At 46.0% G+C, this 25,034-nt stretch overlaps 1 protein-coding gene across 1 annotated transcript in view; it reads left to right on the top strand.

The window, feature by feature from the left end:
- Nucleotides 1–25,034, top strand: part of LOC121287103 (monocarboxylate transporter 14-like) — a 49,386-nt gene that overhangs the window by 4,488 nt on the left and 19,864 nt on the right. The window contains exons 2-3 of the mRNA XM_041204651.1: nt 19,834–19,977; nt 20,644–21,657. Of these exons, the coding sequence (XP_041060585.1) occupies nt 19,834–19,977; nt 20,644–21,657 (1,158 nt within the window). The remainder of the gene's footprint in view (nt 1–19,833; nt 19,978–20,643; nt 21,658–25,034) is intronic.

Genomic DNA, 25,034 nt, shown 5'->3' with positions numbered 1-25,034 from the left:
TTTGTTCAGTACCACCTCCCTAATGATTGTAATTTCACCAAGTTCCCTCTCCTTTCCACCTCTTGATTTACAGCTATTGTTGGAATGTTTTTGCATCCTCTATAGTGAAGACAGGATCAAAATATTTGTTCCTTTCAACAGTCATTTCCATATTATCTCTGCGATTAACTCCCTACTGTGGCTCTCTAGAGGACCTTCACTCATTTTACTTACACTTTTCCTTTTTAAATACCTGTAGAAAATCTGCATGTAATGAGACATCACGAGAGTGGCCTGCAGCTAGGGCAGGGGGCAGGATTGCACAGTTGCAGATGAGTTCCGTTGCAGTGGACTTGGATGAGTACTTCAGTGGTGCAGACTATGCAGGGGTTCCCCTTTTCCCTCAGAGACCCTCCCCACACTCAAGTTTGTGACACCAGATCCACAAGTGTAGGTCTTGAACAGAATGACCAGCGAGACAAGTTTCTTCTGATAATTCACAATTGCTTTATTGAATCACCCATAACCCCACAGTACAAAATCCAAAATTTAAAACAACCTATTCCCAGTTTCCACCACAAAGTCGCCACGACCACGGTTAAAACTTACCAGAACACAGGCAAAACACCCATGGCTGGGGTTTTCCAGCCCCATCGCGGGTGGGACCCACTGCGGGCGAGGCAATGCCCCAGTCAGAAGCCCATTGACTTGCGGTGGGACCGGAAGATTGCAGCGGCGGGGGGGGTGTGGAAAATCCGGCTGCATGTCTTGTCCTGAAACCTTAAGGAAAAACCCTCAGACCAATGTCACCAAGTTATGGCTGAAACAAGTTACAAGGTACCAGCAAAAAAACATCAAGTTTTCACCCCAAACGTTCACAAAACCCTCTGACTAATATCACTACGATTTGGCTGAAACTTACAATCCTCCATACGGCTGGTCTTTCCAGTGAGGACTGTATGTCCGCGAGCCAGGTTGACCCTTCCTGACCCTCCTTCTTGATTGCAGTGCCAAACCATTTGCTCTTGTCCTTTTTATGATGATCCCTATCGAAATATCATGAACACATTTCCTGAGGCCGTCCTGCTGGATGGTTAGAGCTTAGCACCTTCTTTGATCCTTCAAGTCTGTTCAAGACAGACCTACTCAGTGCTAATGTTGAAAACAATAAATCCCACCAAGGTGAGGTATCCCTGGCTCCAAAGCTGATCTTTATATGAAAGGTTTCTCTCCTTTCGTGACAGGAGTGAACGGATGTTGTCTGAGGCCATTTGGCTGTGACAATGGCCTCTTTAGATTACATGATAGTGGTTATCCTGTGTTCGCTGCTGTAACAATGTCTTAAATTCCAGTCCTTTTAATAGTATCAGTTCTGTTATGATGTTGGAATGTCTGAGGTTAACCCCCGCCCCACAGTGTAGCCCTGCCTTGGTGTGTTCTGTTTTGAGGCTGGGCTTTCATTCACAGTACCCTGTAGGGTTTTTGGGGTTCTTCCATCACATTTTATCCAGTCCAGTTGCAGGGGATTCTGATCCCACATATCCCCCCCTCTAATATCTCTTTTATACCTTAATTGAGATATTACTGCTGATGAATCTTCTGTCATGATGAGATATTGCAGGTCCCAGCCAAACCTTACATTTTTTACAGAATCTATACATTTAAATCCATCAACTGAAATCCCCCTTTAAATAACCATTCCAATTTCACCTGTTTCGCCTTATGTTTTAATATACATGATGGTATAAGTAACACCATAGCTAACTGTACAATTACTAAATTACAATTCAAATCCAAGTGGGGTGCTTCGATATTGAGACCAATATCCCACCAAAGTGGGGTAGCTATCTCCCTTATCTCTTCTCTCATTTTACTATTCTCCTGTTAGAGAGTATAATAATGTTTTGGGAAAGCACCACATCTTATACCAGTTTTGTTAAACGCTTGGATAATGGCGGACTATCATACCCAAAATGAGATATTACTGCTCAGTCACATGTCTTTTGCCAACCATGGGTGACTGTAAGTGTTTCCTCCCCCATAACTAACTAAGTTACGTACATATTTATCAAAGCAGTTACCCATTTTACAACATCCCTTCTCTTTCTTTGCAACTTCATATAATCATACAGACATTTGGCTTTCTTACATCTATGTCTTCTCAAGTCACACAGTAAATACAATGCAATAATGAATTACACAATAACAAAAAATGAGGAGCAATACAGATCCAGGGATGGATCTGAACATCAGTGCCAAAATCCATCCCTAGTATCACTGATCTCTCAGGTGAAACAGCTTATCCATTGTAACTTGAATGTGATCTCTGGATAATATCAACTTAGATTGATACTCCTTTCGGTATGACACTCCCAACCTGCAGATCACCTCACTCAATATCATTAAAATTTCATCATGCATGGGCTTAAAAGATCCTCCAGCTCTCCCTTCATCTGTATCCATCTTGTGGTTTCCCACTCAGTGGTTGCTCACCCATCTTGTGGTTCTTCACTCAGTGTTCTTGCAATTTCTATGCCTTTGCTCACCCGTCTTGTGGTTTCCCACTCAAAGGTCTTGTAATTCCTGTGCTTTTGCTCATCTCAATTTTATTTTTTTTGGAAAACTACTTTATTCACAAAATATCTGGAAGAACATTACAAAACATTTCTAAATTGCCATCTCAAAAAGTACAATCAGATTCACCTTTTACACATGGATCATGAGGTGCTTCAATTCAATCAATGAATATTACAATCATTTCGATATGGTCATTACAGTCAGACAGTGCAATGATATTGGAGTTATCAACATACATCATGTTGCACTCTGAGGTGCTTCAATACAATTAGTGTTCAATGCATATATTCATTGTGAGCTGTACAGCCCGAGGGGTTCTAGACAATTCCCAGCCCCTCGGTGCACTATGGAAGAAGGCTCTTAGACAGCGACCTTTCCCCATTGCGCCTTTGCGGCAGCTGCCCCAAGCTTTAGTGCGTCCCTCAGCACGTAGTCCTGGACCTTGGAATGTGCCAGTCTGCTGCACCCGGTCGAGGATAACTCTTTGCGCTGGAAGACCAACAGGTTTCGGGCAGACCAAAGAGCGTCTTTCACCGAGTTCATGATCCTCCAGCTACAATTGATGTTTGTCTCAGTGTGTGTCCCTGGGAATAGCCTGTAGGGCACAGAGTCCTGTGTCACAGAGCTGCTCGGGATGAACCTCGACAGAAACCACTGCATCCCTTTCCAGACTTTCTTTGGAAAGGCACAATCCACAAGGAGGTGAACAATGGTCTCGTCCCCACCACAGCCACCTTAAGGGCAATGTGCAGAGGGGGTGAGACTCCTGGCGTATAGGAAGGATCTGACAGGGAGGGCCTTTCTCACCACCAGCCAAGCTACGTCTTGGTGCTTGTTGGAAAGTTCTGGCGATGAGGCATTCTGCCAAATGACTTTGACAGTCTGCTCGGGGAACCATCCCACAGGATCCACCCTCTCCTTTTCCCTCAGGGCCTCTAAGACGTTACGCACCGACCACTGCCTAATGGACTTGTGGTCAAAAGTATTTCTCTGCATAAATTTTTCCACGAGGGACAGGTGGTATGGCATGGTCCAACTACTTGGAGCATTCCACGGCAGCGTGGCCAGACCCATCTTTCACAACACCAGGGACAGGTAGAACCTCAGCATGTAGTGACACTTGGTGTTTGCGTACTGAGGGTCTACGCACAGCCTGATGCAGCTCCACACACAAAGGTGGCCATCAGTATGAGGGCGATGTTGGGCACATTTTTTCCCCCTTATCTAGAGGCTTGTACATCGCGTCCCTGCTGACACAATACATTTTTGACCCCAGATAAAGCGAAAGATGGCTCGGGTGATCACCATCGCGCAGAAGTGTGGAATGGACCAGACCTGCGCCACATGCCGCAACAACGAGAGTGCCTCACACCTGATGACCAGGTTCTTACCCGCAATGGAGAGGGAGCATCGCTCCCACATGCCCAGTTTTCTTTCCACCATAGACACTCGCTCCTTCCAGTTTCTAACACATGACCCTGTCCATCCGAACCATATCCCCAGCACCTTCAGGCCGTCAGCCCTGATGGTGAAGGGGACAAAAGATTGGTCAGCCCAGTTCCCAAAGAATATGGTCTTGTTCTTCCCATGATTTACCTTGGCTTCCGAGGCCAGTTCAAACTGGTCACAGATGTTGATCAGTCTGCGCACCAACAACAGATCTGAGCAGAAGACGGCGACATCGTCCATGTACAGGGAGGCTTTGACCTGAGTGCCTCCACTGCCTGGGATCGTCACGTCTCTTATGCCCGGATCCTTCCTGATGGACTCAGCAAAAGGTTCTATGCAACACACAAACAGGACAGGGGAGAGAGGGCAGCCCTGCCTGACTCCAGATATAATAGGAAAGCTATCTGATTCCCACCCATTGATTGAGACTGGGCTACTGATTTTAGTGTAGAGCAGTTGGATCCAGTTGTGGATTCCCTCTCCAAATGCCATTTTGGAGAGCACATCCACCATGTAGGTGTGCGATATTCTGTCAAAGGCCTTCTCCTGATCCAGGCTGATGAGGCAGGTATCCACACCCCCTGTCCTGTACATAGGCAATCGTATCCCTGAGCAGCGCAAGGCTGTCAGAGATCTTCCTGCCCGGCACAATGCAGGTCTGGTCAGGGTGAATCACCAATTCCAGAGCAGACTTGACCCGATTGGCTATAACTTTGGACAGAATCTTATAGTCCACATTCAACAGTGAATTTCTAATTTCCTTGCTTTCCCCCTTGTGCTTGTAAATGAGGGTGATGATGCCTTTCCTCATGGATTCTGACATGCTGCCGGCCAGAAGCATACTCTCATATACTTCAAGCAGGTCTGGGCCGATCTAGTCCCACAGAGCTGTATAGAACTCAGTCGGCAAGCTGTCGCTTCTGGGACTCTTACTCTTCTCGAAGGACTCAAGGGCCTTGGTCAGTTCGTCACCTCTTGGAGTTCATCCTTGACATCAAACCCCATCGACTGCAGCCGGAGCAGATTCTGCATGTTTTTCTGGAGTTGGGACATTTCCCTCTGTTCCCTTCCAGCTTTCTGGGCGCCTTTGAGGATGAAAAACCTTTTGATGTTTCCCTTGGTCACTTCCCACCAGTGTGTCAGGGACTCAAAGAGGGGTTTCACCGTTCTCCAACCTTTGTAATCCCTCTTGAGCTCCTCAATGTTCTCTGGGGTCAGCAGTTGCACGTTTAGCTTCCATGCCCCCCTACCCACCCTCTGGTCTTCCTCTAAGTGACGGTCAGCCAGTAGGAGGCAGTGGTCAGAGAAGAACACCGGCTTGACGTCAGTGGATCTGACTGTGAAAGCACAGGAAGTCTATCCTGGAACTGATGGACCAATCTGGCCGTGACCAGTACCTATGCTGTGCTCCGTCTGCAGGGTTGCTGAAGACGTCGTGCAGCTTGGCATCCTTAACTGTTTCCACTAGGGATCTGGACGTAGCGTCCAATCTGCTGTCGGCCCTGCCGGATCGTCCAGTCGCATCGATGATGCAGTTGAAGTCACCGCCCAGAATGACCGGCCTGGAGGTCACCAGCAGCAGTGGGAGCTGCTGAAAAACCGCCAGCCACTCGCCCTTTTGTGTCAGGGCGTACAGGTTAATTAACCGGAGTGGAGCATTCTTGTACATTACGTCTGCTACGGGGAGGCAACCGCTCACCACCTCCTTAACCTGGGAGACGGTGAAGCTGCCTCCCCGCAGCAGAATCCCCAGGCCGGAGGAAACGAGAGTCGTTTCCTCCCGACCAGATCGATGGCTCATGGGTCCACCATCGTGACCATTGCCTGTAGGAGCTGAGGTGTGGTATCGCACACTCCTGCAGAAACAACAGGTCAGCTTTGACCTTGGCAAGGTAGTCCAAGGCCGCAACACACCTCGTAGTAGATTAAGTGCTGCGCACATTTATGGAAACAATTTTTACACCCATTTTACCAAGCCTGTTGTCTTTGAGAGTTCCAGACCTCTGCTCCTGCATACCCATAGTGTTCACAAATTGCCTCACTTTGGATGGGCTGAGGAAACTGTCCTGAGCCACCCCATTGCAGATGTTCCGCTCAGGTGGCATCTGGGGATATGTGCAAATTGTCCTAAATCCAAACAACAGTGTTGCTGGGCAGACATATTTCCTGTAATACTTAATTCACTTCTTCCTCAAAAGAAACCCCCTTTTTATATCTGTAGAAACCACTTAGATGATCTGTGCGTGTCTTTTCATTTTCCTAGAATCCCTTTGAATTTCAGATAATTTTCCTCAAAATGTTTAGAGACATGAATTAAAATTAATTAATAAATTCCGATTTCTTGTGCCCAGACTTAGTGGTTTTGAAAAGTCTGACACTCATTGGTCAATGTGTTTACATTAGATTTCCCATATTTAAGCACTTTGTTTGGAAAATAACCAATGGCCTGAATGGGTTAAGGTCAAGTTTTCCTTTTTTAAAAAAAAAGTCTTTAGACCATGACTATTTTGTCGAAACTACAGTAGATCTTGTTACTTGCAATTTACCTGTAAGAAAAACACAAAAAAATCCATTTTGCTGGGGGTGGGGGGAAATGCGTTAATTTGCCCAAACATATCTGACAATTGAGAAACTTAAAAAATTTTGTAATGCCCAATACAAATAAATTTTAAAAAACAGAAACTGTTTCTACATTTTGAATTCTCATGGGGCAGCGTTTTTCAGTCGGCAAGCGGGGGCAGGCCCGACATGCAAGATGACGCACGATGATGTCGGGCGTGCGTCCTGACTTCATCGCGCTGAGTTACGATGTTTTGTTCGTTCGGCGGGCTTGGGCCGGAGTCATCCGCGTGCACACCGAATTGTAAATGGCCTATTAAGGTCATTAGGGAACTAAATAAGGTTATTGTAATTGCTGCTTTTATTAAATAAATAAAGAAATGTTCATATAAATAAAAACATGTCCCATCTCATGTGACACAGTCACATGAGGGGACATGTTTAAGTAAATTTATAAACCTTTTATTTCATAATTTCTGAAGCCCTTCAATCTCCCTGAAGCAGCTCCGTGCCTCAGGGAGATTGAAGCGCTCTTTTATGCACATGTGCCCCAACTCTCCCTCCTCCCCCTGCTTGCACAGGTAGCGCGCTACCAGCCACGTCTTACACTGTGCAGCCCTTAATTGGCTGGCCCATGTTAAATGGCGGCTCAGAGCCAATCGCAGGCAGTGACCAGCTCTGCGACCACCCCTGCCCATTCCCACCGAGCCTGCCCGCTGCCTGATAAACTCAGGCCATGGTATCTTTGCACACTTGCTCAGGTTTCTCAACATTCTCCTCAGACAGTATTTTAAATTACCCTTCCAATTGTTTAAAATTCCAAGCTCCCTTTTTTATTTCCCCTACTTTTGGCAGTCTGAACTCAAGTTCCAATTAGCAGTATCCAATCTCAAAGTTTTCCCTTTCCTTGGGACAAAATTCCCCAAATTCTTAACTTTGTAACAAGCTTCTAACCTGATCAATTAGGATTAGCCGTGATCACTTCAAATCACCCAGATTCCAATCAACCCTACCAAACATTAAAACTACCTCACTCTCACATGTGTGAATTCGTATCCAGATTAAAATTCCCAAGTTTATCAAAATACCCTGGAATCATGATTCTGGCCCGTAAAGATTGAAGATTTTACTTCACTAATTACACCTGCCTTTTAAGATAGATATCAGTTTCAGGAGAAATTTTAAACTATGCTTATCCACGGCAAAATCTTTATCACACACACATTCTCTCACAATATTACAACTTTTGAAACACGTTAAACAACCAACTGTTTGAAAACCACATACGAAAACAGACTGCAAGGGGTTAAGCAACTTTTAAGTGACAGACACTGGCTTGCAGACACACAGGCCCTTGATGGGCGGGCGGGCAGCCGATTGCCGCCACCGCCCGCCATTTTGCGCGGGCGGGCCAATTAAGGCCCACCCAGTGGGTTAGCGACTCCCGTGTAGAATGGGAAAATCGTCGCGGAGATGGACGTGCTCAGACCGCCTGTTCCAATGGGGAACCGGCAGTCTGTATAAAGAGTGTCCAGGCAGCCTCATTGAGGCAGTGCACCATGGCCACTCGGGGACAGAGAGAGAGGCTTCTCTCAGGGCACAGGAGCAGGAGCAGGAGCAGGAGGAGGGGGGGTGGGGGGGGGGGGGGGGCAGGCTGCAGGAGAGGCCAGCGGGAGGCCACTGTGCCCCTCGCTTCTCAGATGCCTGCCTTGCTGTCTTCCTCCAAAAGGTGTTCAGCCGTCAGGACACTTTGTATCCGGAGGATGGGAGGAGGAGGGCCCCCCCATGTCACCAGGCAGGCGTGGCAGGAGGTGGCGGTGGTGTAAGCGCCCATGATGATGTGCGGCACACAGGAATACAGTGCCGCAAGAGATTCATTGATTTGCTGCCCTCTGTAAGGGTGAGTACCATGTCGGCCTTGGCCATTTGACCCAGCAGGTAGGCTTAGCCTTTGACCCTCCCCCCCCCACAAACCCCAAACCCACGTCTTACTGTTGTTACTGCATTGGGCATTTGGCGCACGCTGGGTGGGCAAACAGATAGTGACCATGCTTACATCAGCCTTAGTGGTTGAGGAGAAGATGGGTTCTCCCTGCACCATATGTTGGTGTTTGTCACTTTTGAGTAGTCTGGGGGCAACCTGCAGGGGAGGCAGCTAGACACATACTCAGAACTCCAACACATGTCTTACTGATGGTGATGAGATGGTGGAAGGGGAGCCTCAAGGTGTCGTGGCCAAGTGCCATCAGCTGGCCTCGGTGCCACACCTAGTTGCGCCTCCTTGCCATGGGCGCTAAGACCCATATGCTATTCAAAGTGATGGACGCCGAATGTGTCCAAGGTGTCCATTGGGGGAGGGGGTTGGGACCAGCCGTACTATCTCCTGGGGACTGATCACGAGTCGTGTGGAAAGGGGCCGCTGGAGGCCTCAGATGGCCCACTGTGGTTGGGGTGTAGTGTGTGCGTGCAGAGTACATGAGCGACCAGCCCCAATGAATCCGCTTCTCTGTTCTGCAGGCAAAAACAGAGCACAATCTCAGGGAACACCAGAGGACTGGTGGTGGGCATGCCCTGCTCCAGCACCTCACCACCTTTGAGGAGCAGGCCATGGAGCTGGGGAGGAGACAGGTAGCCAGGGCAACAGGTGGCGGCGAGGCTGGGGTCCAGCGGCCAGGTATTTGAGGTCCACAGTCCGATTCACTCTGCCTGCCTATCATCCAAACCACTGATGGTTGCTGCAATTGTTAATGCTGCAACACTGCTCGTTCACAGACTGAGACACGCTGATGTGTGGGTCATACACAAAGGTCCCTCGTCCCCTTGAGGATGTGTCTCTCCAGCACCTTCCAAAGTCACCTTATCCCATTTGTGACCACTATCCCCATGGTCTAACATGCCATGGCATTGCTGCTGCACAGTCAAAGACGTTTTGCATCTGAGGGGGTTTGGGACCTCCTGCACCCTTTCAGCCAGTGCGTCCCACATTACTCTGTCCAAAAGCTCCTCAGCATCTCAGCTGTCAACCTCATGACACTCAGCTTGAATAAATGCCACCACGTTACTCATCCCTGTACCTAGGGGAAATGTTGCCTTCTTCCCACCCGGTCTATGCCCCTCCTAACAGTATGAAGGTCAATAATGTGACCTGTCAATCTCCTGTGATCCACGGCAAATGTCGCAAGTGTTTGTGATGTTTCCTCAGCCCCGCAACTACCCAGAGCAGCATGCATCCAGGTCAGGTACCTCTGCACTCTCCCCACTCCAAAGGTACATAACATGGCATGTGGCATTCCTGAGGCCATCTGACCAGCCTGTCTGTATGCGCGTCTAATGTTTGGGCCTCCTCTTGACTCTTTTCCACCCCACCAATGTTCGTCTCCTTAGGGTCTTGAAGGGTGAGCAACTTATGAGGCTGGGGGGGAAAGGGATGAAAGGTTTAACTGACTAAACGTTAACTGATGCACTGTCCTTGTTGTTAATTTCAGCATCACCATCACATGGCGCACCCATAGGCACCACGGCCCACCCTCCACACCTGAGGGCCAAGATGTGCAACTTGTGGCACATCATTTCAGCCAGCCAGGCACCAGCGCAGACACAAACACTTCGGTGGGGAGTTTAACATCGGCTAGTGTCCCAGGTCACAGTGGAGAGGGCACTTCACAAGCGCTGGAGGAGATGGCAAGGACAGAGAGTGCTGATGGTGCCAGCAGCCGGAGGGTTGCAGGGGACCAAGCACATGCTGAGTCTGGCACTGATGACTGTTCCTCTGAAGTTGTCACCAATGCAGCAGCTGCAGGACAAGCGGCAGGAATCGCATTTGCATCTGGCAGGGTTGCATGAGGGTGTGCTTCAGTTGGTCTCTGTGGTGGAGGAGTCCAGGCAGAGTGTCAGTGAAGGCATGAACCTCAGGATAGAGCTTCATGCTTCCTCCACTGAGAGATTGGTGACTCTCTTGGAGAGAGGGTTCAATCGGATGGAGAATCTTCTGATTGGGTTACGTTCTGATCTGTAAGCCCTCACAGTGGTACTGGCCACGGGTGGTCATTCCCAATGTGGGAGATGTTCTGGGCACCAAGCATCGGCCCTCGGTGCCCAACCATCTGCGGTGAGCAGGGAGGTCCAATGTGACCTCACATTGGCGCAGCAGCTGCCTGTCGTCACTGCGAGCTCCTCTCAGGGCGCTCTGGATGAGGGCAGCAGCTCCTCTGCCCCTCTGCCAGTCAACGTTGCATCCAATGAGGCTGCAACAATTAGGCAAGTGCCAGTTCTGGAACTGGCCACTCCCTCCCAGGCGGGGCCATCACAGGCTCCACAGGCCAGAGGATGCCCACCAAGGTCATCGAGACCAACAGGACAGCAGAGTCAGCAGGCTGGCTCACAAGCCACCCTGAGCGATGGGGCGGCACCTAGACTTAGCACCCGCAAACGAAAGCTAAGGCACCTTAGGCACTTTACGGGTATGTCATTGGTGATTTTAAGTTGGCCTTAGATTAAGGAACAAATACTTGTGTTTGTCGTAGAGACATTTCTGTTTTATGTTGGACAGAATAAAGTCCACTTTTCTGACCACGGCTGAGGGTGTCGCCTTTGTGCTGCATTTTTCATTTTCACAGACATATCATGAGTGTTTGAGTGGACATTGATGTTTCTGTTCTAAGCCCTTAGTTGCAGCTGATAAGGTGGAAGATGTAGCACCTAAGTGCCATGTGTGGAAGCGCCAGGCAATGCTGGTCCTGCTGATCCATATGTGTGTGGAGCTAGCTGAAGGTTCGTTGGATTAAATTGTCCCGGGTGTCCCTGCCTCCTTGGTGTAATAGCGGGTCGGTGTGCTGCCCCTCATCATTGCCCTGAGCTTCCTCATCCTCTGAGGCACTGCTGGATTCATCATGTGCAGCTTCATCCAGGGCATCAAGGTCTTCATCTGCATCCCCCCTTTCCAGCGCAAGATTGTGCAGAGAGCAGCAGACTACCACTATCAGAGAGACGTGATCTGGGGGGGTACTGGAATCTGCCCCTGAGCGATCCAAGCAACGGAAGTGCATCTTGAGAAGACCTATGGCTCTCTCCAGCACAGCCCTTGTGGTGCCGTGGCTCCTATTGTACCACTGCTCAGCTTCTGTTCTTGGATGAGTCACCTTCTGAGGAGATAGCCCTTGTCACCCAGCAGCCAACCATCCAGCCAAGCCGGAATACTGAAGAGCCCTGGCACCTGGGAGTGTCTGAGGATGTAGGCATCGTGGGAGCTGCCTGGGAACCTTGCACAGACTTGTAGAATCAGCATCCTGTGATCACACACTATCTGCACGTTCATGGAGTGGAAGCCCTTCCTGTTGACGAAGGCACCAGGCTCACCTGCTGGTGCCTTGATGGCCACATGTGTACAGTCTATTGCACCCTGGACACGGGGGAAGCCAGCAATCGCCGCGAAGCCTCTGGTTCGCTGTGTCCGGCTTGCCTGGTCCCAGCCGAAGCAGATGAAGGTCAATGCCTGTCTGAACAGAGTGTCTGTTAACTGCTTGACACAAGTGTGGACAGCTGATTGGGAGACACCACACAGATCACCCATCGAGCCCTGGAAGGATCCAGAGGCATAGAAGTGGAGGGCAACTGTGACCTTCAGAGCCGCTGGCATGGGATGTCCATCCACACAGTTAGGGGAGATCTCAGGGCCAGTCTGACAGATATAGTTGACTGTCTCCCTTGGGAGATGGAGCATCCTTTGGAACTGCACCTCAGTCATATTGAGGTAGCTGCTTTGCCGCCTGTTTACCCTGGCAGCGGGATAGTGGCGTCTTCTGCGGCCCCTTCCACCTTGGACAACCTCTTGGCCCTGTGCCCCTTGTGCCTGCGCCTGGCCTCCCAAAGGTGGCTCCCCTGGAGGCTGATTGTCCAGTCCTGGCCTCCTCCTTTTTCTATCCCTCCCTTCCTCCTCAGAAGAGCTGCCTCCAGTGGAGAGGTCAGAACCCATACCCAGGCTAAATGGAGGCCTCCGGAAAGCTGCAGGCCCGATAAATATTACTGTCTGCAGACTGGTTTCAAGGTTCACAAAAAGCTCTTGGAAATTGATGTGAACTGCTAACAATCACACAGGCAAGTTTAAAACACTTTCTGCAATTAAAACTTCATGTAAAACATGAACAACCCCTCTGAGCCCACATATCCCGCCAGAGCATGAGTTTTAATAAAAAATCTCCTACCCGCCTGCCCGTTGGGCCTGTGCGCTGACCTGAAGTTTGCACAGACCCCTCAAGATCATTGACAATTGGCAAGTTAAGGGCCTCAGTGAGGCCTTTAATTAATGGCAGGCACGCGTCTCACTGCATAGCGCACCCGCCGACCTAAACATTGCGATGCCGCACACTGAATACGGGACGCTCGCACGATGTCAGCGCGCGACAGTTTAAGCGCTGATGTGTGCTCTCCACCACCCACACGTCAGCCAGAAAATTCTGCCCATAGAGAAATCAAAGAGACCCACTCACTCTCTCAATCAGCACAAGCGTACAACACAGTTGGATTTAACGCTTCCAACATCCACTTATTGAAAGGCACTGGAGCACAGACGCACACATTCAAATAAGACACTCTATTAAAACACACAGACAGAAACTGAATCCACTCATTTACACACAGGTCAGGATTTTCCCGCTGGTGAGCAGGGGGCGGGGCCCACTCACCGACATGTAAAATGACATGTGGTGATGTCACCGCACCCTATTTAAATTTTCAGGTAGGCGGGAGCTCAGCAAAACCAGCTGCGCGCCTGCCAACCTGTCAATGGTCAATTAATGACAGAGTCATTAAAGTAATTCATGGACCTGCCCGTCCAACCTTAAGGTTGGTGGACAGGCCGGGGGCCCTTGCGGGAATTAGAGAAAGCATCAGACCTCATCCAGTGGCGGGGTGAGGTTTCACTTTAAAAAAATTTAATTGAAGTTTAATTAAAAGTTATGGACATGTCCCAACTCATGTGACAGTATCATATGAGGGGACATATCAGGGATTTTTTTTTCTCTATTTTAAATATTTTTTATTGTGGAGCTGATCTCCCTGAGGCAGCACTTAACCTCAGGGAGATGAATGGGCTCTTGCGTGTGCATGCGTGAAGGAGCGCACTCTCGGGTTAGGGATACCCCCCCATCCCCGCACAGGGTGTGCAGAGCGCTTCCATGCGGATGTCACACTGGGCAGGCCTCATTTGGCCCGCCCACGTAAAATGGTGGCGCGTCCCTGATTGGGGGCGCCGATTGGCGGCGTGTTTCCAGGCGCCCACTCTTCAACATCCCCTCCGACGGGGGGAAAATTCTGCCCACAAGATTTCTTTTACCATTCACACAGCATTTTAACTAGATTGTGGGCATATCAATTTAATTTCTTATGTTCCCCTAACCATTTTCCATGATCCCAAAGTTTCTCTTTTATCTCAACCATACACAAACAGCTGGACCATGGGTCTTGCTGACAGAGGAGCAAATGTCTTCTCATCTCAGCAGGGGCCAGTGCCTGTTGCCTGCCCATTTCCCCTTTTAAGTTCCCAATTCTCTCGCTTGCCCTGCATCTTACATTCTCTGACTCCCGAAAAACCTTGCCACATTTCTCAGCACAACAACCTGCGCTAACCAAAAGATCTGTTACCTTTTCAGCTCTTAGCTTTTTCTCCTCCATCCATTCTTGAATGAACACAACTTCTGAAAAAGGGACTTTCTGAAAAAGGCAACTTCTCTACTTCAAAAGGCACCTTGTCCCTGTTCCCTTCCTTTACCAAATGATAAGCCTCCTTCATACCCTCGCTCTTCGTCTTCAAGTCCTGAGCCTGTGCCTTGACCTCATAATATAACCTCTGATACTCATTTCCCTCTTCCTCTACCTTACTGACCTGGCCCTGATAATAGCTCATGGTCTGTTCATGCCCTGACTGTTCGGTGACTCTTTTTGTCTTTAGCTCCTCAGGTTCCTTCAAATGGTTAACTATTGCTTGTCGGTCTGAGGCTTGTTTCCTCAGGATCAGGTCTGAGTTTAATATTTTCACACTGATCTTTCACACTGGTGTTGATGGCCATATCCATACAACCACACTGCCTTTTCTATCTTCTTTCGCCTTTGGGATGATTCAGTCCACCCGTCGACCCATCCTAATGGATCCTCTGAATTAGCTATTCCCCTTAACCAAGCCTCATGTGGCTTTAGCTTCTCACACTTGTACTTCAGTACCCTCATTTCCATTGTCGTGGGAGGATCACTTTTCCTCCACCACTTTGTCCCCGGTGCCATCTGTTCAGCCGTATAACCGACTGGTGTCCTGCCCCAGTTGCCAATTCTGTAGGGGTTCCCCTTTTCCCTCAGAGACCCTCCCCACACTCAAGTTCGTGACACCAGATTCACAAGTGAACAGAATGACCAGCGAGACAAGTTCCTTCTGATAATTCACATTTGCTTTATTGAATCACCCATAACCCCACAGTACAAAACAATAAATTTACAGCAACCTATTCCCAGTGCCCACCACAAAGTCACCACGACGCGGTTAAAACTTACAAAAAGACAGGCAAAACACCATGAGCAACACTTTCCCCCCGTTGTGGGAGGTGTGCGGGAGCGGGCATGGGTGGGCGGGTTCTCGATCAGCGCTCCGGTCGGGAGTGTGTCGCTATTTTAGGTGGGCGGGCCAATAATGAATGCGCACGAAAAAGCACACAGATCTTCTTAAGGTAAAGTGCTGCCTTGGGGAGATCAGCTCAGGTTTGAAAATTTCAGTAAAGGAGGGGAAAAAAATTACTGACATGTCCACTCATGTGCCACTGTCGCATGAGCTGGGACATGTCATTTTCTTTTTATTTAAACATTTTATAAAAATTTTAATACCCCCATGAAACGTCGTCCTGCCCCTGGATGAGGTTTTGTTTTTTCAGAAGCCAGCCTGGGCTCCCGGCCTTCTTGCCAACCTTAAGGTTGGACAGGCAGATCCATTAATCATTTTAATTACTTTTTTAATGGCCTTAATAGGCCTTTGACAGATCGGCGGACATGCTGAACTGAAAATCTAAATGACCGGGAGTGACGTTGGGATGCATGCCCGACGTCACCCAGTGTCATTTTGCGCGTTGGCGAGCGGGCCCCGACCCCACCCCGAACAGAAGATTCTGCCCCATGTCTCATCCTGAAACCTTAAGAAAAAACTCTCAGACCAATGTCACCAAGATATGGCTGAAACGATTTACAAGGTACTGCCAAAAAACACCAAGTTTTTGCCCCAAACCTTCACAAAACCCTCAGACCAATATCACTACGATTTGGCTGAAACTTGCAATCCTCCGTAGTGTTGTTCCTTCCAGTACGGACTGTAGGTCGTGAGCCAGGTTGACCCTTCCTGACCCTCCTTCTTGACTGCAGCCCAAAACTTTCAGGCCAGTATCACCATGATATGACTGAAAGGACTTACAATCCCCAACACACGGCTGGTCCTTCCAGTGAGGACTGTATGTCCGTGAGCCAGGTTGACCCTTCCTGACCCTCCTTCTTGATTGCAGTGCCAAATCATTTGCTTGTGTCCTTTTTATGATGATCCCTATCGAAATATCACGAACACATTTCCTGAGGCCGTCCTGCTGGATGGTTAGAGCTTAGCACCTTCTTTTATCCTTCAAGTCTGTTCCAGACAGACCTACTCAGTGCTAATGTTGAAAACAATAAATCCCACCAAGATGAGGTCTCTCTGGCTCCAAAGCTGATCTTTATGTGAAAGGTTTCTCTCCTTTCGTGACAGGAGTGAACAGATGTTGTCTGGGGCCATTTGGTTGTGACAATGGCCTCTTTCATTTCTTAATTAGGTTACATGATGGTGGTTATCCTGTGTTCATTGCTGTGATGTTGTCTTAAATTCCAGTCCTTTTAATAGTATCAGTTCTGTTGTGATGTTGGAATGCCTGAGATTAACCCCTGCCCCACAATGTAGCCCTGTCTCCGTGTGTTCTGTTTTGAGGCTGGGCTTTCATTCACAGTACCCTGTAGGGTTTTTGGGGTTCTTCCTTCACATTTTATACAGTCCAATTGCAGGGGATTCCAATCCCACAGCTACAAAAAAAAGTCAATGGAAATGTGCAATGAAATGTTTAGTGCATTGGCAGGTCTGCCAGGAAGGTTGTGTGCATGTGAAGGAGCATGCAGGATTGGGCACCAACTTTGAACAAGGCTTGGAGTCCAGCCTTTTTTGCATGGAAGTGGTGGCCAACTCTATTAGCACACTTGTGGATCTAACCACGATGCAGCGTCTGACGGCCGATGTCTCAGCTTCTGCTGCAGCACAAGAAGCAGCCACCCAACGTCTGAGTGCTGCAGGGGAAGCTCAGGCTGAAGCTGTGCAAACTCAGACAGCTGCCCTGTGGCTGGGGCTACCAGTGCTTAAAGAAACTTTGCAGGGTGTCACAGCAATCCAGCAATCTGTCCTCCAACAAATAACTAGTTTTTTGCTTTTATCTTAGGGTTACTGAGGTACTGTCTCAGATGAGTAACATAGAAACATAGAAAATAGGAGCAGGAGTAGGTCATTTGGCCCTTCTAGCCTGCTCTGCCATTCAATATGATCATGGCTAATCCTCTATCTTGACGCCATATTCCCATGCTCTCCCCATACTCCTTGATGCGTTTAGAGTCCAGAAATCTATCTATTTCCTTCTTAAATATATTCAGTGACTTGGCCTCCACAGCCTCCTGTGGTAGAGAATTCCACAGGCTCGCCACCCTCTGAGTGAAGAAGTTTTTCCTCATCTCAATCGTAAATGGCCTCCCCCGTATCCTAAGACTGTGACCCCTTGTTCTAGACCCCCAGCCAGAGGAAACGTCGTCCCTGCATTCAGTCTATCCAGCCCTGTCAGAATTTTATACTTTTCAATGAGATCCCCTCTCATTCTTCTAAACTCAGGTGAATACAGGCCGAGTCGGCCCAATCTCTCATCATACAACAATCTTGCTATTTTAGGCAGTAACGACCTTATGGTGCATTAACTTGCCATCCTCTCTCAAGATGACAACATTTGTCTGCCACTCTGCCAGTGTCCTTGTTGATGTTTCTCATCCCAACACACAAAGGTTCATTGCCATGGTCACCATGGCATCCACCAGCTATGCTATCCTTGCCTTACTCTGAGACTGCAGCTGAAGCTTTAGCAATTGGTGGATTCCAGTGAGGTCATCCTTACTGACACACTGTTCCTTGCTGAGATTCAGACAGGAGAATTGCTCTCTGTGCATCCGAGGTGAATATGGTTCCTGCTGAGAATTCTTCTCCCCCTCCTCCTCCCGCTTTCGGCAGCCTGTCCTGCTCTGCATTATCTCTGTTTATTCTTTCAGCTATGCTGTATTCCAAGAGGAATGCCTTTTTGTGCACCCATTTCTGAGAGCAACTGGTATATGCAGAAACGTTAGAATCAGAACAAAGTCTCTCAGCACTTGTCACACCACTCCCTCTAGACATTAGCAATGTTAAAGAACTTTAGAAAGTACCAAAGACTTGCACAATTGTAGCAACAGACAGTAAAAATCAATCAGATGATGTCTTTAAATAGTACTGATGATGGTGGAGTGATCCTTCCTGCAGCTAAGAGCATATATAACTGTGCATGATTAAGAGACAGCATTGGCTGACGTCTGAGCTCCAAAATGTCAGCGCCGGTGTCAAATCAACTTTACATGCTGATTGACGTCACAATCCGCCCACTCTGCATACTTCTGGTAGATATTCATCACGCACTGTAGCGCCTTCACCAATATTGTGTCCAGCATGACTTTGGACCTTTAAGGACACTCACAGCACCCAAAAAAGGGCATTACAGATCCAAACTTTGCGCGCCTCTCTTCAAACCCTTGCTTCCGAAAGAGCTGAAAGTAAACTATCAACATTTACCTGTGATTTTCCCAATGATTTTGCTCCTATGTATTTTGTATCACTTTATTTTCTGTCTTTATTAAGGCAGGGTGTGGGTATTTAGGACTGGAACATTTTTTTTCCACTTCTTGGACACAGTTTGCAGCATTCCAAGCTCACTATTGCACTTGCAGACATACAATAAAATGCCAGCAATGTATCACAATCCCAGCTTTGGAACAACACACCCTAGTCCAATTCATCTATATACACTGTGTACAATAGCAAAACTATTACATGAGCATCCTGAGAACAGTTATCCATATTGATTCTCTGAATGAGTGCCAAATTTATGCTAACTTTTGGTTAGGAACATTTACGATTTAGGTAAACTCCCATTAAGACTCACTCCCACTGGAACTTGTGTTGAAACAGCCTCAGATTTATCTTAGGATCCTTTCAGCCGACCAAGTGTGGAGATGTTCATTCTGTCAATGGACTACATTCAACCTCAGATGTCGGTGGTGAGAGAGAATGCATTTCACTTGCTCCAGTGTCACTTAGAAAATTCCATTATGGAATTGTAATATAGTCAGCTACTACTGAGAATCAATTATACTGATATTCGTTATATCCTATAGCTGCAGAAATGCAGACAGCTATCTAGGTCATTTTCTGGATTATCTTTCTCTTCCTTATTGAACAAAGGTGTTATATCGGTTCCTCTCCGCTTCCAGAGCACACTTTGCATATTTAAAGTTGATTGAAAAATTGTGCCTAAAGCCTTCATTATCCCCTCTTTTTTGACTTCTTGCATCGGCCTCAGTGAGTACCAGTCAAGTCCTAATGCCTTTTCCACTGGAGTTCTGCTCATTTCTTTTTGAAACCAACTTCTTTTCTACAGTTGCAGTAACAGCTTTGCCTATTTTCCTCCGGCACACTTACATTTCCACTTCCATTGTAATTTGTAAAAATCAATGGACAATATTTATTACCTCCACCATATCTTCATCCTCATCAATTAGGCTCCATCCTTAAGTGGTCTTACATTCTCTTCGACCACTGAGAGTGCTTACAAAACCCTTTATCATTCAATATTAGATTAGCTGCTCGGATTTTGTCTTTCCATAATCCTTTTTAACCCTACCCGATCTTTCTATGCACCTCCTTATTATACTTTCTATAATTCCTCATGATTATCTTTAGTGGTGTTATCTCAAATTTTATCACATGCCCCCTTTTCAGTTTCAGTTTAATTTTAATCTATCTATCCATGAAACTCTATTATTTACCCTCTCTTTGCCTTAAGGAACTTATCTATACATCTCAATACATAATATTGATCCACCAATCTGTTTGCTATCTTTTCTGCCTAGTTAATTTAGGTATTTCCCTTTGCTGCACAGGTCCATTTGTGAGTTTTTTTGTGGATGCATGTGGATGTCGCACAACAGCAGTAATTGGAGGGATAATAACCACACTGGGCTGGGCACTGAGTGCATATGCAACAAGTGTTTACTATCTCTTTATTTCATTCGGAGTAGTGACTGGTGAGTGCATTTTAAGCATTTGTCTATACGGTCTTTCATAATCATTGGTATAATAATTCATGCTAAGCTAGTTTAACCATCTCCAATTATGAGTTATCTGGGGGTTGAGTGAAAATTCTTTATTCTGTCATGTTTGATCTTTCTTGCTATACTTGTACTAGATTTACTTTTTATCCTGTTTGAACGTGGTCCCTCCATTACCATGATACAGAAATATTTATTTCAAATACTTGAAAGAGAAGTAAAATAAATAACTTTGGACATACTCTTGTTTCCTAAACCATTCGAATACAGAATTTAGCTCTTTCAAACGATCTGTCCAGATAAACTGTCTAAGAACAATGCTCACATTGCAATAATGTTCATTTCCTACTAGATCGTCCAAGGGGTACAACTTGTACAATCTGAGGGGGTTATTGACCATCCTGACTGAGCAATGGACTGGACCACGAGGATATGGTGGCAGAAGGGTAGGGGGAGGGATGTAGAAAAAAGGGAAGATGGACGGATCAGAATGGTTTTTGCATAATAATAAATATTTTATGCATTTTCATTGTTTTTTAGTTTATGCTAACAATATCGATCATGTTCAGAAGATTCCATTTGAAAGAATCCAGATAGATTTTTCTGTTGAACTAACATTTCTTTTCTTCACTGTATGATCAGGGATTGGCAACGGTTTGGCATACCTGCCGAACATAGTCATGGTGGGACAATATTTTCAAAAGCGACGAGCACTGGCACAGGGAATAAGCACAACTGGCACTGGGTTCGGAGCTTTCCTTGTAACCATTTTACTTAAAACCCTCTCTGCTGAGTTTGGATGGAGAGGTACAATGTTGATTCATGGAGCAGTAAATTTAAACCTGTGTGTCTGTGGTGCTCTATTAAGACCACTTTCATCCAACAAAGGAATTGTACCAGAGATACGTGATATGCAGAACTGGAACAGGAAGCCTCCTGAGAGTGATCACACAGCGCTTGCAAGTGACAACCAAAATGCTGAAACAAGGAAGACTGATAACAATGCAGAGGGCTGTAAAGAAAATACAAACAGAGACTGTGTGACAACCGCATCAGAAACTAAATGGAAATATAAAGACACTAAAGACATAATCTTTAAGGACATGAATACGTTAAGCCTCTTTAAAACACTTAGCCAGTGTGCAAACTCTGTGAGGCTAGGATTTCACTTTTGGTATTCAAGCTACTTCGGAGGTGAATCCCTGTTCCAAAATAAGGTTTTTGTAGCGTTCATTTTCTGGGCTTTATTTGCTTACTGTAGTTTTGTTATACCCTTTATTTATCTGCCAGAGATTGTAAAACAGTATGGTTTATCCTCAGAAAATGACAAGCTTCCTCTAACCTCAATCATTGCTATATTCCATATTTTTGGAAAAGTGATCCTGGGTATAATCTGCGACTTCCCATTTGTCAGTGCCTGGAATGTATTACTCTTGTCTAACTTTTGTCTTGGCATCTGCATTTTGATAATTCCACTCATGCACACATTTATTGATCTGGCCATTGTATGTGCATTGATTGGATTTTCCAGTGGGTATTTTTCAGTCATGCCCTGTGTAACTGAAGATTTGGTGGGACTAAGCAATCTTGCCAATGCTTATGGTATCATCATCTGCGCTAATGGAGTATCTGCATTGCTGGGACCCCCGTTTGCAGGTAAACATTGGACAGTTTCATTTCATTATTCATAGCCTGGTAATGCAATGGACTCTAATAGCAATAGATTCTATTGCATGGTGTTCTACCAATGGGAATATTTGCTCAAGACTTTTCATCTTTATATTGCACTCCAGCCATTGATGAAAGCTAAAGGAACCATTTTTGCTTACCAAAGTATGGTTGTATGTGATTTGTTTTCTATCTTTCATCAGACTAATGCATCAGGCTCCCAACTGGCAGGGACTCAATTTTAAAATTTTCATGCTTATGTTCAAATCCCTAAATGACCTCACCACCACTCCCCCAACCTGACCACCTCTCTACTCTGCAACCTCCTCCAACCCTACAACCCTCCAAGATCTTGGCTCTCTTCCATTGTGCCTCTTGCACGTCTCCAATTTCCATCACTCCACTTTTGGCAGCTGTGCCTTCAGCTACCAAAGCCTTAAGCTTTGGAATTCCCTCATAAAATCTCACTGCTTCTCAACCTCTCTTTCCTCCTTTAAGTGGCTCCTTAAAACCTACCACTTTAACCAAGCCTTTTGGTGACCTGTGACCTGATAATACTCCTCTGAAGCATATTGGGATGTTTGACTATATTAAAGGTGCTATATTAATGTAAGTCATTATTATAGTAGTGGGATGGTCAATTTGTGGCAAAAGGATAGCACTGGTGGAATAGAAAACCGGACCACCCGCTTTTTCATTCAAATAATAGTGCTCAGTTCAGTGGGACTGAAGGATGAAAAATTAATTTTAAACAAGATGGCTGTGTGTATTAATAATTATTGATATCCAAGTATAATAAGGATCATCGTGGCCTCTTGATGGTTGGTTAGCTTGCTAATGATTAAATTCGGATAAAACTCCAGTTAGGTAACACAAAAAGCAGCTTAATTGAGGTGTTAATAAGACAGCCAGGTCATAAACCATGTTGAAAATATTCAACTCCATGTTGCAAACAACTTCTTGGTATATAAAATTAGTCTTGTTTCAATATTTTCTATTCTGAATATAATAGAAAGACACATCAGCAAAGAAAAGCTTTTGGTTTAATCACAGTATTCAGTAAGTTAATGGTGCTGCTTGTTACAGAAACAAAACATTAAATGCAAAACTTCTTCTCTGGCATTTCTCATTGGTAAGTAAAGTAATTGGCAGTTCCTCCATCAGTTGCTTTTTCCCCAGAACAATGCATTCCCATTTAGAAATACCCCACTCTAGCACCTGCCCTCTCTTTTTGCTGATACTGCCATGGGGGAAGTTCTGCAAGGAGAACAGTTTGTATCTGAGCAACAATGGTACAATAACCATTTATGTTTTACAGTGAGTCAGAGGTTACATTGTTGACTCTTTAAGACATGGAAATTCCACCAGCTGTGTAATTTGCAGAATTTGCAGGGACAATGCTATTTAGCTTAGAGAAAATGAGCTTAATTCTTTTCAGTAAAAGAGATGCTGGCTAGAAGGTTTATATCTTTTTGATAAACAATCCCAAGCATGAAGACAACAATAGAGCCATGGGAAACAAAAACAGAAACAGAAATACGTGGAAAAACTCAGCAGGTCTGGCAGCATCAGCGGAGAAGAGTACAGTTGACGTTTCGAGTCCTCATGACCCTTCAACAGAACTAAGTAAAATTAGAACTAAGTAAAATTCCCTAATTTTACTTAGTTCTGTTGAAGGATCATGAGGACTTGAAACGTCAACTGTACTCTTCTCCGCCGATGCTGCCAGACCTGCTGAGTTTTTCAAGGCATTTCTGTTTCTGTTTTTGTTTTGGATTTCCAGCATCCGCAGTTTTTTGTTTTTATAATAGAGCCATGGGAATTGACAGCCTAGTCGTCAAATACAACTTGACTACAAGCAAAAGGCAGCAGAATATTTGAAAATATTAATGATATTAATAAAGGAAACCAATGAGAAAATTGCACAAGTTGTGGACAGGAACAAGATGATAAACCCAGAGGTTTTGCTCAGCACAGGAGAAAATCCTTCTCCAGATCCTGCAAGGTGTATGCAAGATAAAAACTGGGAGCAGCTTTGTGGACTGGTAAGCTTTTATTTTAATTTTTCAGATGTAATGAGTAAACTCAAAGCAAACATATTACTTAGTGTGAATGGTTACTTAATATTTGTCAAGGTACAACTGTGTTCATCTGCGAGTATGCAATGACCATTAAAATTAAGTAATGCACTCCTAACTTTATTTTCTTCTCTCACAAAAAAGTGTGGAAATTCTAGTCTAGCCACAAGGAATTAAACAAATCATAAGGTTAAAATTGCAGGCACCACTGTTTTTCGGTGTTTCAGACAAACATTAGTTATATTTTCTGCATATTTGTGGTGAAGTTCTCACAGAAGACCTAGCACTAGAAGTGTGGGCTTAATGTGGCATGCTTGCCTCTAACTGCAAAGGTGGTGGGTTCAAGTCCTACTCCAGGGAACTGAGCACAAAATCTAGGTTGATACTTTTGTGCAGTATGGAGGGAGTGTTCTATGGTTAGAAGTGCTGTCTTTTGAATGAGGCATTAAATCGAGGACCTGTCTGCCCTCCCATGTGGACGTAAAAGATTTCATGGCACTACTTTGAAGACGATCGATGGAGTTCTGCCTGATGTCCTAGCCGATATTTATCCCTCAGGCAAAGTCACTAAAAACAGATCATCTGGTTATTATCACCTTGCTGTGCCCAAATTGGCTGCCACATTTCTGACATTACAACAATGAATACGCTTCAAAAGTATTTCATTGTAAAGCATTTTGGAATGTCCTGAGATCATAAAAGGTGCTATATAAATGAAAATCTTTCTTTTCTTTTTATTAATCATTTTAAGAGAGCTTCTTCAAAATGAACAGATAATGCCTGGAGTTTTAGGAGGGGACAGAATGCCTGCGAGGGAGACTGGGCTTGAACTTATACTTCACCCATTTCTTGGGTGTAAAACGAGCACAACAGTTACTGATGTCTGGGTGTGAGGTCCTGTGCTGGCAGCATGACCGCCACTAACTCGGTCCTCTCTGTTTTTTAGGCACCCCAGGCTGCCAAATGAAATCAGTGTTTACCCAATTTAAAAATGCAAAGTAAGGTCTTGCGCCTGTTTCATCCTTCTTCAAAATTTGGGAAAAACTAGGAGAAACACATGCCATGCAAGTTCCAACCAGTTTTTCTGGTTTCACAGTGATCTAACCAGTGATCCTTACTGGGGCCAAAAGAAACTAAATCCTCCAGTGTAATTGAAAAGAGCTGCCTGGCTCCATAGGACACTACAGCAGGTCACTGCTCAGTGAACTTACATCCCGCTCTCCTCGACCCCATTGCATGAACTTGCAAGCTGCTGCTGACATTGGGCAAGCTGGACATTGGAGGAGT

The sequence above is a fragment of the Carcharodon carcharias genome, chromosome 2 (assembly GCF_017639515.1).
Source record: "Carcharodon carcharias isolate sCarCar2 chromosome 2, sCarCar2.pri, whole genome shotgun sequence".
NCBI lineage: Eukaryota > Metazoa > Chordata > Chondrichthyes > Lamniformes > Lamnidae > Carcharodon > Carcharodon carcharias.
This window is presented reverse-complemented; position numbering and strand designations above follow the sequence as displayed.